Here is a 15,900-nt window from a genome sequence, read left to right as displayed (position 1 = left end):
GCTCTGTGGTTTAACCCACAGCGCCACCCATGTCCCAAGTCTTCTATAGCATGCAACTTTTGTAGCAATACTTTCCAGCACTTCTGCTTGACCATTGCATATAACAGAAATGGAAGACTTCCTCTAATAATACATTCTTGCCAATGCAAGTTGCTCCATTTACTATTCCTTTGCTCAGACCTCGAGCACATCAGGGGTGGAAAACTCTATTAAATTGAATTGTTATGTTGGATTCTTACCCCCAACTTTGGAATTGTATGCAACTCCTACTCCACATTTCAGGTTGTTGGCTTGCATGGCGATCTCTCCTGCACACCGTGTTCCATGTCTGCAACAAAACCCACAAGTCCATACCGATCATTTACAACTATCATTATGAATGATTATTCATTTGAATGTATCAGATTCAAATGGATCACAGGGATCAGATTGCAGTATACTGTACTGTCATTGCCATTCATTTGAATGATAAGCCAATTTTAATGAATTAATTCCAAGGGCAAACCTAGTTTCTCAAGTGAAAAAAATGGAAATACTATAAAGCAAAGCCTGCCTTGTTTCCAGTACACAAGATACCAAGAATTTATATGTATGGCTTGTCCTTGTTGCTAGTCCCAGGGTAAATGGTAACATGTTTTCTATGATGTGTTCTATATGATTGCTCACCTTCCGTAGATGAAAAGCTGCCTTATTTAGTAGTACAGCTTTGTATGCAGTTGAGCTGTTGAATGCTGCCAGTCTGAATTCCATTTACATATTAATAAAGAGCTGATGTTATGCAGAAATGGTAGATTTTAGAGATAATGCCATTTGAATTGGAGGATAATGGTCTCCCATTGCCGATAACTGCTGCAGAGAAGCCGAGTGATGGATTTTCAAAAGGCTTGAAACATTAATCCATTGAAAACCTTCTACTCCGGTGATATTATTTCTGTTATAAGAGCATCCATGTAGTAAATGAAATATCATTTTTGCCTGATAGAGGCTGGTGAACCATCGTGTAAGTTCCTTATTGTGTCACTACAAACTGGCCTTCTAATTGGCTTGGAACAACCATGTTTGAAATGAGCCAATTCTCCTTGCCCTGGACTTCTCAAACCATCGTTCAAGGCCCAGCCTGCCAAAAAACCATATTGTACTATTTGATTGGCTAGAACAGAGGTGGGGAACCTGTGGCCCGCGACTGGATGATGTTAGACTACATTTCTCATCAGCCCCAGATAGCAGGGCCAATAGCCAGGGATTATGGGTATTGTAGTCCAGCAACAAACAAAAACTATAACTCCCCCCCCCCCCCGAGAGTTTAAAGGCTATAGATTGTTTAATTAGCCAAAGGCCTGGGGCAAATGGAATGATTTTGCCTGGCGCCTAAAGATACGTAATGAAGGTGCCAAGTGAACCTTCCTGGGGAGAGCATTCCACAAGTGGGGAGCCATCACAGAAAAGGCCCATTCTTGTGTTGCCACCTTCCAGACCTCTCACGGAGGAGGCATACGAACAAGGGCCTTGGATGATGATTGCAGGTTCCGGGTTGGTTCATATGGAGAAAAAGGGAGAACAAGGGGTGTAGCCAACCACTTTTGGATCTGCTCACACTCACTTTTGGCTCAGTCCCTGCTGACAGCCATCATGCAGTCCTCAGCAGAAAAATGGTTTCCAACCGCTGCGCTAGCTCATTTAAATGGCATCGTACATATTATGAAAGTGGTCAAAGTTCACCAAAGGTCAACTATCAAGATTTGTTTTGCAGAGATTATCGGCAGCATATATTAAAGAGAGAAACAGCAAGTCATTACTCACTTGTTTTCATTTGTTGGGTCATATCTAGGAAATGGATCGTGATCATTGTCATTGAAATCATAACTTGCCTCAGGATCCTAAGTTGAAAAATGAAACAAAGGAAGAGGATGGATAAAGAACACTTCTGAAATTGCTGAGGCAGTGGAGATAAATTAATTCTAACTTTTTGAAAACACCCCCATTTACGGTATTTATTTATTTTGCAATTGCAGCAGCAGGATAATATACAGGGCTTTTCTTCAGCTGGAACTTGCCGGAACTCAGTTATGGCACCTGTCAGGTAGATGCCATTGCCATTCTAAGAGAACAAGGGAGGTGTTCATGGTGAGTTCCAGCACCTCTTTTCCTAGAAAAATACCACTGATATTATATTTTAGTGACTACTCCTGTTGGTTTTTCCTAACAGTTTTTTTTTATATTTACACACACACACACACACACACACACACACACACACACACGAGCTCGCAAGAGACACTTGAACTATTGTTCAGTATTAATTTGTTTAACTTTATTCATCATCTTTGTAATCTCCTAGCCTTTATTGAAGGATTCCATTTTTTCCCTCACAATACCTATGTGAGGCAGTTCAGGCAGACAGAGAGTGACTTGAAGGTCACCCAGTGAGCCTCATTGCTGAGCAGGGAGATAAAACTCATTTTCCACATCCAAGCCCCAAGAGTCTAGCCTCTCCATTGGTAAATAATAACTGATTGATTGCTGAAGTATAAAACTCACATAGTTAATATAAATGTCGGTGTGGTTCCACTCCAAGCCATCATCAAGCACTGTAACGACAACACCTTTCCCAGTAATCCCCTTTTGCCACACAGGGATAACATGGAGATCCAATTTTGGCAGAGACGGAGTCATTCTTGTGTCTTGCTAGGAAAAATAAAGGATAATACATTTATATATATTCCTGGAGAAGGTGGGGATTGAACCTGGGAACTTCTGCTTGCAAAGCATGTGCTCTCCTGCTCTCCAGTCAGATCAGCAGGGCTTAACTTTGGATTATGCCCAATAATTCTTGCAATGTACTTCCCAATCTTAAGCAAAAACAAGTCATATCATACTTAATGGGATTTGGTTCCCAGTAAGCGTGCTGTAAATCGTAGCCTGGTAGCCTGATCTTCTTTCCTCATAAGTAAAGTCTGTTGGGTTGTGTTATGCCTACCGGCATGGTTGCTCAAGAGCGAACAGGCAAGATCCCCACTGGTCTTTTCAAAGGCTTTATTATTGGTGCAAAAGCATTTACAGTGCAGAACGTCTCAATTCCATGTCTTGCTCAGTCACTAGCAGAATCTGAGAGTGGGCGGTCCTTAAACTTTCCCCAGCGGAGTAGTCTCTTGACCCCCATCCGACGCCTCCCCTCTCTGCACATAAACCTACTGCGCAAGGACGTCTTCGGTAAAGGGGGACCTGCCTCCCCCTCGCTTTGCTCAGGCAAGGTGTCTTGGCTCTCTCTTGCATCCTCCGAGCCCTGCATCTCTTCCCCACTAGAGGAAGTGCTGCTTCTCACGGTCTTTGGAGGCTCCCTGTAACCCAGCTGCCCTTCCACCTCTCACCTCTGAGCTGATGGCAGTTCCCTGACAGGTCGGAACCATGCTCACTTGTGGGATGGGATTTCCCATTCTCTGTGTCACAGTAGCAAACACAGAGTGTGGGGTGTGGCACAATGGGCTGCTGATGGAGTTGGCAGAAATTGTGCCCCCCCCATGTGTGAGTGGAAGTGCCTTCCTGCTCACTTAGTCTGCTTCTGATTGCAACTTCAATGCATTTTATTCTAACAATTGCAGTCGAGAGATTATTCCAAACCACCAGTCTGTTCTTTGATAGCTGTTGAATTTTCCATTTTCAGAACCTGAATGTGTGTGTGGGGGGGGGACTTGGTAGCCAGTGGCCAGTGACATAAGCAATAAGAGACTTATTAGAGAAAAGAAAAATCCATCTCAAAAGATGAAAACATTTTGCAAAAGTTCTTGTGCACTATGCTTTTAATTTTATAATTTTGAAGCTGACAGTAGAAACCTTGCATGTCTCATACAGTGCAATCCTATGGATCATTACTCAAAAGTAAGTCCCACTCGGTTCAGTGCAATGGCACTTGCTCCCTACGAAGGGTGTTTAGGATTGCAGCCTAAATGGTTGCCCTGCAGCTCATAGATGACTTTTGACTTCTCTTAAGACATGTAGAGTCTACATATAAATGCAAGCTCTTACCAGATACCATTGTTGATTCCACATGGGGTCATTGAAAAGATTTTCTGCTGAACGCTTACTTCTCTTCTTTTCATACTGTTGTTCTGCCCAAGACACCTGGAATATATTTGCCAATAGAAACATCTATAAAGAACCTGGAGTTGTTGTTGTTGTTGTTACACCAAAGTAATTTTATTTCATTTCTATCCCACCCCCTTTCTAAGAATCTCAGAGGCACATTTCAGACTCACAACATTTATGTCTTTTTTAATTATAGAGAAATCAGTGTGGATATATTTTTTTTAAGGTAAAAGGAAGAACTTCCCTTAAAAACAACATCAACAAGCACACTGATCTCCACAGCCTCTCCAGCTTCCCACACTTTAATTAAAATCCAGGGATAGGCTTTAGCAACAAAGTAAAATGTAAGATTGGACCAACAAATAGATAAATTAACAGGTTATGAATTTGCTGAACTGATTTTTAAAAAGGGATACAAGAACGGGGGGCGTGAGGAAGTCGGGAAAATAAGCTATTCGAAAATGAGAAATTAAGAAAGAGGGAATTTTTTGTTTGTTTGTTATGTTTTGTATTTTTGTATTGTATTGTGTGGTATTGTATTGTATTGTATTGTTGTTTGTGATTTTGTCTTTTTTTGTTTATGTAAGTCTGTTTATTGTGAAAACTTAATAAAAAATTTATAAAAAAAATAAAAATAAAAAAATAAAATCCAGGGATGATGCCCAAGGGACTTTTCCAGACCTGGAAGTGCAAGCCACTGGGGAGGCTGCTGAGAACTGGAGAAATATTTAATGGAAAGAAAAGCACCCAGATCAACCTTGCAATGATAAAACAGCTGCTGAAATTCTAAAGCACTCGAAAAGTGAAGTAGAAAAACAGAATCCTCTTTCACAGGGGAAGAAAGCTTTTTTTTTTTTTTTTTTTGAGAAACAGGCATACAGGTTTTTGGCACATCAGTAACAGAAAATTATCTCTCTCCTTTTTTTAAGCAACAAGACTCACTCATATGTATATATAAAAAAACTTTATCCATGAGCTACAGTTTAACATTTACCGTAGCTGTGTGAACTAGAAAACAATTATAGCAGTGAATGTGGGAGATATACTCTCTTGTTATACCAGTTTCAGAGTTGTTTATTCACAGTCCATATGCTCTTCCACCTGGCCCTGTAACTACATCTCATTGCAAATCTCCATATTAAGAAAACTGTTACTATTAGATCACATCTAATAATTATATATAATAGAGTAAGAGCAATAAGAGGACTACACCTTATTTAATTTAGCATGTCTGTTCTCTATGGAAGCATTAAGAGCATCCTATTTACTGGAAGATAGGTTTAATTATTATTATTTTTTAGGTTGCTGGGTTGTTGTTGTTTAGTCTTGGCATTTGGTGATTTCTTACTTTAGGAAATTATATTAAATGATTCTAACTCTACATACTGTATTTTCTTTCTAAAAGGTAATTCAAGCCTGCTCTACCAACTGAACTATCCCAGCAAAGGGTATTTGCATTAAATCGCAAGACAGCCATGCTCCATTTCATGTTATAATATATCTTTGCAGATTAGGCATAACCCTGTTTGCAAAAGGTTGTAGCAAGAGCCAGGAAGCTGGCCTTCTTCAGCAGCTGCTGCTAGTGCAAATGTAATTAATATTGCACTGCACACATGTCAGAGTTGACCTCTAATATTGAAAACAAATTCTGCAACCAAGCCTTTGCATATACAAAGCCTGGAGGACCACATTCTGATAAGTGCTCAATTTCGACAGATAGTAGTTTGAAGGGGCAGAGGGCGGGTTACTTAACTGACACCCATTCCCATTATGCAAAGTGGATCTCCTTGCTGATTATTTCATGTGTAGCACCAAATTTCACGTGGAAAACATTGATGCCACTGAACTTTGCAATGATCCAGTTTGGAAGGCAAATCTGCCATGCTTGTAAAGCACACTAGAATATACTGAACTGAACCAACTACCTCAGCCCCATAGTTCTTTGGCGGCTCAGGTTACAATCCAAGCTGGAAAAGAACTTCTCTACCTACCTATATATCTGGCTGTGGCTGCAGTGATGGAAGCAAGGAAAGTCTTACTACCTTTTGTTTCCTTTCACCTTCGTATTTGAAATGCTAGCACAGGGATGTCACAAAACCTGCATTTCCCGGCATTCCAAGGGCCTGCAATTTGCCATAGCCGTATTTCAAGAACCAAAGAGGAAGGAGTGGGGAGGAGAGAAAGTGGGGAGAGAGGAGGCAGAGATCTCACTCTGTCTCTGCCACTGACTCAGCAAACAGAAACAGCAGACTTCTGCATTAGTCAGGCAATTAGGTTTGTGTCTCACAATGCAAGGAGGGGATTCAGACCCCGCTGGGCTGCTGGTGATGTAATTGGGAGCACAGTTGGGCTCAAAGTGGGCACAGGATAGAGTCCAGAATACACAAAGCTTCTCCCCCTCGCCCCAACATGAGAGAACTCAGTTGGCTGAATCCAGTTCTGAATTGAACTGGGAAGGGGGAAAGAGTTGCTGAGAATGCCCAAAGGATATGAGCAATTGCCATAATGTCTGATGACGATGTCACCAAGACATCTGGTGTGGTGTGAACACTCTCCACTTTGTAGGCTGTTGCAGGTTACACCCCTAGTGTGGAGAGACACAACGGAGAAGCTGCTGTGGTGTGAACAAAATAACATACACCTAATTGATTTCCTAGTGGCTATACCAAGAACTAAGATATCAACAATCAGCTGGTCTATGTTGCCCTCTGTTATCTGACACACATCTGCTTCTTGTCTTGTTTCCTAAGTGCATAATTCCAGTAGCCAATTGTCAAACTGCTGGCCAAGATTCTACATCAAGATATGGACCTTCTCATTTGCTAACACTTTGCTTCTTAGAATTTGCACTGTCATCACAACTTCCCTCTTCCTTCACCTTTTGTTTTCTTTAAAAAGCAAGGAATCTGTTGCATTTTAAGTAAGGTTGCCATACAGTATTTAAAAAATCACAAAAGTTGTTCTTTTTCAGCAAGTTGTTGAGCTTTGCCAATTTCCACAGACTCCCCTTGGGCTAGTTCCTCAATGAACCCCAAAATTTCTGACGATTATATTTTTCACCCTTTTGTAGGGCAAATCTTGACATTGACACCATGAGGCAACAATAGCCCTATTATGCAAACATTATCCACTTGCCATAAATTTCAGCAGTCTGTTTCACTCTCCTACATTCAGGGCTGGCCCTACCATTAGGCAGCAGATACCAGGAGGAAGCAGCTCCCCTGATCCACCTGGTCACTTCCACTTGTCGTAAATCAGAGGTGTATGTGCCACACAGCCTATTGGGCATCTGCTAAGCAAGCCTGCTGCCCTCAAGTGCTGTGGAGGATAACATCCCATTGCCAGAGCTGAAATAAGGCCCCATCTGCAACATGGAGTTTCATGTCACTTTAAACACTCATGGTTTTCTCCATAGAATCCTAGGAACTGTAGTTTTTTAAGAGTTCTGTGATTTGTTAGACTTATATTCCCACCACAGAGCTGCTGTTTCTAGAGTAGTTCAACAAGCAATCACTCTTCCCAGGTAACTCTGGGAATTGAAGCTATCTGAGTGGAATAGAGGTCTCCTAACAACTCTCAGGACACATAACAAGCTACAATTTCTGAGGTTCTTTGGGAGAAAGCATGACTGTTTAAAGTGGTATCATGGTAAACTTGGGGCCTAAGATTCAACTGCTGGTCCAGTCAGCTTCTGTACCTTAAACAGAGGGTGGGTGACCATTTGACACCAACAGAGCAAACTCTGACAGCTGTGGACCTCCCCATGTAACTTTGAGCCAGACAGTGTTTCTCAGCCTAACCTACCTCACAAGATTGTTGTAGGGATAAAAATGGTTGAAGAGAACCATGGGCAATCCCTTAATCTCCTTGAGGAAAGGGGAGATATGAATTTAATAAATAAATTAAAGGCCAGAGTAGACTGCAATCCTATGTATGTTTGCTCAGAAGTAAGCCCATCTGCGTTCATGGGGGCTTATTCCCTTGTAAGTGTATTCAGTATTGCAGTCTCCGGGAAACTGCAAATGCAATACTTACGCGTTGATCATCCAGGAGTCTTTTTGTGATGTGAGTAGCACTCCTTCGCAACCTTCTAGGATGGCTCTTATGTCTAAATAGATAATGATTTTCAAGTGATCCAATCTGCAATACACAGGATGATTTCTGAGATATTTTCCCACAGGGAGCAAACAGTCAATAGCAATGGATAATTGGAATTTCCCAGAAATGCTTCGAATATAAGAACATTAAATTTTGCTGGATAAAATATTTATTCAAAAGCAGAAGTGCAAAGACTGTGAGAAAAGAACTGTGTCTCCACCAATATTTTCCAAGCAATTAAACACGTGAATAATTGTCAACATACACTGTTTCTAAACTAATAGCGATGTGTCTTGAATAGAGCAATGTGTTGAAAATATGCACAGGGGACAGGATTTTTCTTAGAATTAAAAGGAACAAATAGGTTCCAACTCTACTACCCATCTATGTGTACAGATGATTAACTGTTAGGTGCTTTTTGTTTAGAGCATAGGACTTCTCCATCCTTATCCTCAACCCAAACAAAGGCTGAGGACATGTAAATTCATTTGCCTACTTTCATTTGCCCAGGCTTTTCCTCATCAGACCCTGTTTGAATTCTTTCAGTTCCAGATAGATAGATGATAGATGATAGATATGGAACTGAAAGGATTCAAACACAAAGGAGTCCCAGGTGTCAAAAAAGCTTATTTATATATGCTACTACTGTGGCCCGTGTTTTGCTAGCCCCAAAATGGAAAACAAGCGAGTTCCTAACCAAAGAAGAATGGCAACTTAGCTGATGGAATACGCACAGCTTGCAGATTTAACATATAGAATAAGAGAACAAGAAGAACATACGTTTAAAGAAGACTGGAAAATGTTTACTGAATATGTGGGTGAAAATTGTGTTCATTTAAAACCGCTGGTAGCATTAAGATAAATTCAGCAGTGTAAATAAGTTTTGGTGGATGTAGCAATTTATTACTGAATGGTTTAGTTCATGCAAAATATGCAGGGGTGTATGGTATGCAAGCAAGGGACGTGGGTGGCGCTGTGGGTTAAACCACAGAGCCTAGGACTTGCCGATCAGAAGGTGGGCGGTTTGAATCCCCACGACGGGGTGAGCTCCCGTTGCTCGGTCCCTGCTCCTGCCAACCTAGCAGTTTGAAAGCATGTCAAAGTGCAAGTAGATAAATAGGTACCGCTCCGGCGTTTACGTGCGCTGCTCTGGTTTGCCAGAAGCAGCTTAGTCATGCTGGCCGCATGACCCGGAAACTGTACGCTAGCTCCCTCGGCCAATAAAGCAAGATGACTGGACCTAATGGTCAGGGGTCCCCCTTTACCTTATGGTATGCAAAATGAACCACGGAAAGAGAAGAAGGGAAGTCATTGATTTAAAGTTGTCTAAATGAATATTTTCCCCTTCATGGATCACTGCCTTGCCGTGGCGAAGGGGCCTGCATAACTCAGAGAAGCTATGAACTATGCCAAGCAGGGCACCCAAGATGGACAGGTCATAGTGGAGAGTTTTGACCAAATGTGATCCACCTGGAGGAGGAACTGGCAAGCCACTCCAGTATCCCTGCCAAGAAAACTCCATGGACAAATGAATATTTTGAAATGTAAATGAGAAAAAAATATAAAAATTATATATATAAAATAAAAACACATAAAACAGGAAGCAGGCCCCTCTAGCCCAGCATCCTGTCCCACCATGGCTCCTAGATGCCTGTGGGAAACCCAGAAGCAGGACATGAGTAAAAGAACACCCTCCCCTTCTGTGGTTTGCAGCAGCTGATAAAGGTAAAGGGACCCCTGACCGTTAGGTCCAGTCACGGACGACTCTGGGGTTGCGGCGCTCATCTTGCTTTACTAGCCGAGGGAGTTGGCGTACTGCTTCCTGGTCATGTGGCCAGCATGACTAAGCCGCTTCTGGCGAACCAGAGTAGCACACGGAAACGCCGTTTACCTTCCCGCCGGAGTGGTACCTATTTATCTACTTGCTCTTTGACGTGCTAGGCTGGCTGCTAGGCTGGCTGCTAAGCTGCTAGGCTGGCAGGAGCAGGGACCGAGCAATGGGAGCTCACCCTGTTGTGGGGATTCGAACTGCCAACCTTCCGATCGGCAATCCCTAGGCTCAGTGGTTTAGACCACAGCGCCACCTGCGTCCCTTTCGCAGCAGCTGGTACTCAGAAGCATTGCTGACTCCAACTGTGGAGGCAGAGCACAGCCACCTCATGATGTATTCCACTCTCTCTTCCTCGCTTTTCTCTTATCCAATGGCCTTGCTCTGGATTTCATTAGACAGCACTTCTTGGATTCCCCACAGCTCATTTCATCATTTCCCATTCTTTCTCCGTAACATTGATTTCCCCCAGTATAAAGTCGTCTTGCTCATCTCTGGGATATTAGAGCGAATGATATATGGAATCGCTGTCAGCCTGAATGCAACATGTTCAGTGCCCTCCACTTCTCATTACCAAGTGATCATCGCCGAAATGATAATTGGTAGAAATGTCTACGGTAGTTTTGTTTGCATTGCTCTGCTGAGATAGCCTGCTTCTGCAATGCCACAGTGATCTTGTGCAGCAGCCGTACAAATTCTGGCTTGCTTAGAATCCTCATTTTTCCTACTTTGTGTTCTGGCAGTTGGAACTCATGTTACATGGTATGCAGAATTTTGAGAGGACATTTACTTGGCCAGAAAAGCAGGACTAAATCTTGGAGCTTATTCAAATATGGTTGTTCAGCAGTCAGGACAGGGAGTGGGCTTCATTTTCAGCATGGATGGAGATCTAATTCCCTTTGCTAAGGTGGCACCAGAAACATAACTCCTATTTGTTGGGTTGTAATGGCCTGGCATGCGTGGTTCTGTTTTAAAATTCCTGGCACATTGGCTGCAACAGTAGCAGGTCATAGACTCCAGCCATTTAATTGCAATTATGAGCAAATGTTAGGAATCATGTGGAAATCTAGATGGAGGAGAGGTGATCAATGCATGCCTAGAAACTACCCAGCTAGTGGCATAATACAGGAAGTGTTAAAACAGAGATAAGAGCTTGAGTGATTCTGCCTTCTGTTAAGCACTAAATGAGCCTGGTTTCAGTTCTGCTCAGCAACAATTCTTACCGGGTTTTTAATTGGGACAGGAAATGTGAACTCCTAGAGCTACAACTGTTGCCTGATTCAGGCAGTATGAACACAGGTTGGTTGCCACTGAAATCACTTCTGGGGCTCCAGGTAGCCACTGTAATGTTCTACTCAGCTCCCACATATAAGCCTGCCAGCGGTTAGTAAATAGCCATGCCAGGGCCACTGCCCCCAGTGGATCTGGCAAACATTTGCCAGAGCCAGTTATAAGTGTTGGGGCTGTGTCGTGGAGCTCCTACCATGTGGAAGTGGTTTACTGCTGATGGCAGCCAGCATCACATTTACAGCACTAGGACCTGGGCCATATAACATGTAACCCCGTTAGCTTCATCTCAGAGCAACATTACTGCCTCCCATTTAATGCAGCAGCAATCTAAGTGCTACACATCTTCATTAGAGTGCTTGCAAATGTCCGCCACTACTTGAATTCCAAATGCACTACAAACAGCAACTCCCATGTATTATCCGTGTTTAGATCTTCGGGAAATTCAGCAAGGCGGAAATATTTAAAATAAACAAATCAAAATTTCTAAAACGAGAGGTGCCAAAGCGGTTCTCGACAGGCTTGGAGCAACACCCTCCGAGCTAGAAAGCCTGCCTTCCAAATCAAGATATATACGTGGCAAAAGAAAGGCAGACTTTTCTTTATTAATACTTGACAAGCTCCAGGGATGAGCTATGACTATGGAATCAGAGACACTTGCTGACTCAAATTAAGTTCTGACAGGAGGGGAGTATCGAAGTGCCTATGAATCAGTTGATCTTGTATATAGGAAACCTGGCCATGAGATGTGCATATCTACAAAAATTCACAGTGGCTTATTCTCAGGTAGAGAGAACCCTCTGCAAAACAAGGGGGGCATTTAACTCTGCCACGCTCCCTATCAGTTGCAATCTCTTTGCAACAGCTCACTGCCCTAGATTGTGCCAAAGTAGCTGACTCGGTTAGGGTGCAAAAGCTCGTCGCATGGTCCCTGGACCTGGACTCAGGGGCAAAACTAGGCTTGATTTAACCCAGATCAAAGACCCAGTTTGGCACCCCCCCACACACATTTGTGTATTACACACACACACACACACAGGCAGGCTGGGAGCCTCAATGACGCTCCTCTGGAAGTTTCACCAGGGGCAAAAAAACCTGGCTAGCCCCCCCAGCTACAGCACTGCCTGGGCTGCATTGCCCCTCATTGCTCATCTCGACATTACGCTGTATTCCTGGGTGCCTCTGTTCTGCTTCATTGGGTGGTCTGAGTCGTTGCCAATGCAATATTGTCAACACCCACTGCTGTGTAACAAACAGGCTGGGGTAGGCTTGTGTCGCTGACACAAGGACACAGGATACAGCAGTGAATCAGATCCTATGCACTTCTATTTGCCAGCACAGCAGTTCGTCAGCACTACCTTTATGGGGGCGCGGGGAGTTAAATTTGCTTCCAGCAGTGACAACGGAGCTTTTTTCAAGCATAAGAGGTAAGTGAGGATCATAAAAGAGAAAGCAGATGTTAGACTTTGATCTCCACCCTCTCCGTGCTCTGCATCACTGGACTAACACACAGACATATCAGGCTGTCTCTTTAGAAACCAGATCAGAGGGGTTTGGTTTCTGCACTACTGGAGTCAACTGCTGGGGTACAGGATACAGGTAGGAAACTCTACAATTAGATAACGGGGCAAGGTTGCTATTACGTAAATGAAGTTACTCATCCCTGACAACAGTGACGTCATGGCATGACAAACGGGGGGAGGAGGTGGGCTGGAGGGAAGGGAAGGGAGAGGAGATTGTGGAAAACACCTGGCGCTATTAACTTTTAGGATACAGTGTAGGATTGCTGTTGCTCAATCCACATGGCACCTTCACCAAACCACGGAGGCACAAAAATCTCCCTAAGAGCAGAGGGTTTGGGGAGAGAAACGGCAAGTGGATTCATTGCTCTGGGCTGGTAGAACTTTATCAAAGGAGGAGGGAAGGAAGGAAGGAAGATAGAGCTCATTCTTTGTCTGAAAGCTCGGTCCACGGAATGACGGCTTCCTCCTGCATAAACCCAGATGTCTGTGGTTACTCAGAAGGATGGGGGAAGTACTCTGCACACGCATTCTCCTTCTGCATACTGCTTCACCCATCCCCGGGGAATTATCAATTCTCTCGATTGTTGCTTCGTATAATCCTGGCAACTGAAACCGATCCTGAGGCTGGAACCCCAGCTAAAGGCATTCCACCTTCGCCTTGGGGAGTTGTAGGGGTTAATGCAAAGCAAGGAAGGTCTCCTTGCGGGGGCTTCCGAGAAGGAAGCATACCTCGTCTCCCCCGAGTTGTAATTCCCAGCGCCTGCTGCCGATTCCGCTCCGTTTGGCATTGTCCCTGAGAAAGCCACCTCCCGCAGAACTCAAGGGAGTGTGCTATCCCTAAAGTCATTTCCTCAACTCTGTTTATTATTATTATTATTATTATTATTATTATTATTATTATTATTATTATTATTATTATGCAGTGGTGTGCATAGAAAAGCAAAGAATCCTGTGGCAGGAGAGAAAGCTTGGGAACTCTGAGGACTTTCCCCGGAGACTGTGTTTGCCATATGGAGGGAGAACTCGCCGTCCTGAGCTAGGAAACCCACCTACCACTCCCTAATAATAATAATAATAATAATGGCATGAAAAGTCTTTGCTTAAGGGAATCAGTGTCTAGAAAGGAGCACGTGACGTGCGTAGCTCTGTCTCAGCAACAGAGCCATTAGCGCACAGCCACTATCTCCAGCTGCTATTCAATGGCATCGCTTGTCAATTACGCGCGCCGCCCGGTTCCTATTTGGGAAAGCGGGAGAAACAAACTTGCCTGCTTTGCGCAATGGGGTGGGAGAGGGGTGGACTGGGGAGGGAAGCGGGGAGCCTTACCTGCCCCAGAAATTCATACTGCAGCTCGTCGGCGATGGCCTGGGCTGCTGCCGGACCTCCCGGGATCTCGGCTGCCCACTCGTTGACGAACTGCCTCTCCGCCCGGGCCAGCAGGACGGCTGCGCTCCAGGCAGCCAGCAAAGCCACGGCCGCGCTGCGCCCTGCCCAGCCTCGCCTCTCCATGGCAGCCGGCGAGGAAGAAGGAGGACCGGGCGCTTTGGAGAGAACGAGGAGAATCGATCAAGGAATCGAGTCACAGGCAGCTGGAGAAGTCCGGATTCGTGGTTCAAAAAAAGGAGGAAGAGTGGAAAACTCCTTCCCCACTCTGGTTGCTATGCGATCAGGAGAAAGGCTGGTGCGGGGCGGGGGGGGGGGTGGAGAAGGAGCTGGCTGTTCTTAAGAAAGTGCCTGGCTGCGATCACAGGTCGCCCGTTTCTGCCCGGCTCATGCTTGAGCAGGACTCCAACCCGCCACAGCCAGAATGGAAATGAGGGCTTGACACGTCAAAACGACGAAAGCGATCCCTGACGTCAGATCTCCCGGGCTCGGATCGAGATGGTTGTTCCCAAGGGAGAGGAGGAGCTGGAGGCGTTTGCTAATATAGGGGGTGGACTGCAGGATTTTTATTTATTTATTATTATTATTATTATTATTATTATTATTATTATTATTATTATTATTATTATTATTATTAACACACACACGCAAGAGGAAGGGGAAATTCTCCAGCGTCTCTGTACCAGGAGCTGTCCATGGTACGAAGGCTCCGGCAATCCGTCTCACTGTCCGTCTCTTTCGCCTCTCTGAATGCGTTGACAACCCACCGCCGGCTTCCCTACAGATAAGCAAAGCTCTTTCTGTAACATGAAGGTTGCCCGCAAACGGATGGGCATTTCGATCAACACATTGTTCCTGTTGCTTTCCTGATGCGGTGCCTCCGGTCACTGTCTTTCGGAAGCTCTGTGGTTCACACTGCCAAAAGAATCGATAAAGATCTTGGGGGTTAGGTGGGAGAGAGGTTTTGGCTGATGGGCTGCTTGCTTGTAAACAGATTTCAAAGAGGAACGTGTGTGTGTGTGTGTGTGTGTGTGTGTGCAGTTGGGGATCATTTCCCTATCTAAAGTTGGGAGGAGGGGTCTGCCCTGTCAACCTAAGAACAGTTATTGTGACCCCACATGCAGGTCTTTTGGGGCAACTTCACATCTCCTGTTGGGAAGATGATTTATTAGGGTTTCATGCCTCACCTACGCCAAAGCCTAGAGGCAATGTACAAAATGCACAAAATCACAAGCCCAGCATTTCGAAACTGCAAGATTTGTCAGGGAAGGGGGTTTCCAGTTCTATACAGGGTGAAAGGCGTTCTCCACAAAGTGAGAATGGAGGTTATACATCCAGGCACATTGCATGCAGTGGGAAGAAGGAAGAGAATGTGGTAGAACAAACTAGCATCTGTCCACATATGCAGATTCTCCACCATTGCTACCCCAATATGGCACATATTTTGAATTACAGAGGTTTTTTCCAGGCAGGAAAGCTGCCATTCCTCTCCAGTGTACAGTGTACTAAACTTTATTTAGAAACTGATACCCTGCTGTTTGAAACAGGAAGAAAAAAAATCACAAAGCCATTAAGAACCTTATATACTGACAGTCTTTAATTCCAAGTCCAAAATGGCATTATCCATGCTGCTCTTCTTACCAGATAAGCCTTAGACTCCTGGGATTCTCTTGGCTTCAACAACATTATTGTCACGGC

General features: G+C 44.2%; 1 protein-coding gene across 1 annotated transcript in view; it reads right to left on the bottom strand.

The window, feature by feature from the left end:
* PCSK1 (proprotein convertase subtilisin/kexin type 1) overlaps window positions 1-14,630 on the bottom strand; it is a 35,854-nt gene extending 21,224 nt beyond the window's left edge. Inside the window, exons 1-6 of the mRNA XM_028749097.2 lie at window positions 14,146-14,630; window positions 8,119-8,223; window positions 4,024-4,119; window positions 2,539-2,685; window positions 1,801-1,877; window positions 240-328 (exon numbers count right to left, since the gene is read on the bottom strand). Of these exons, the coding sequence (XP_028604930.2) occupies window positions 240-328; window positions 1,801-1,877; window positions 2,539-2,685; window positions 4,024-4,119; window positions 8,119-8,223; window positions 14,146-14,328 (697 nt within the window). The 5' untranslated portion in view covers window positions 14,329-14,630. The remainder of the gene's footprint in view (window positions 1-239; window positions 329-1,800; window positions 1,878-2,538; window positions 2,686-4,023; window positions 4,120-8,118; window positions 8,224-14,145) is intronic.
* Between the last annotated feature and the right edge of the window lie 1,270 nt (window positions 14,631-15,900).

This window comes from Podarcis muralis, chromosome 11, assembly GCF_964188315.1.
Source record: "Podarcis muralis chromosome 11, rPodMur119.hap1.1, whole genome shotgun sequence".
In the NCBI taxonomy this organism is placed as follows: Eukaryota; Metazoa; Chordata; class Lepidosauria; order Squamata; family Lacertidae; genus Podarcis; species Podarcis muralis.
The sequence above is the reverse complement of the archived record's forward strand: the minus strand, read 5'-3'. Positions and strand labels throughout refer to the sequence as shown.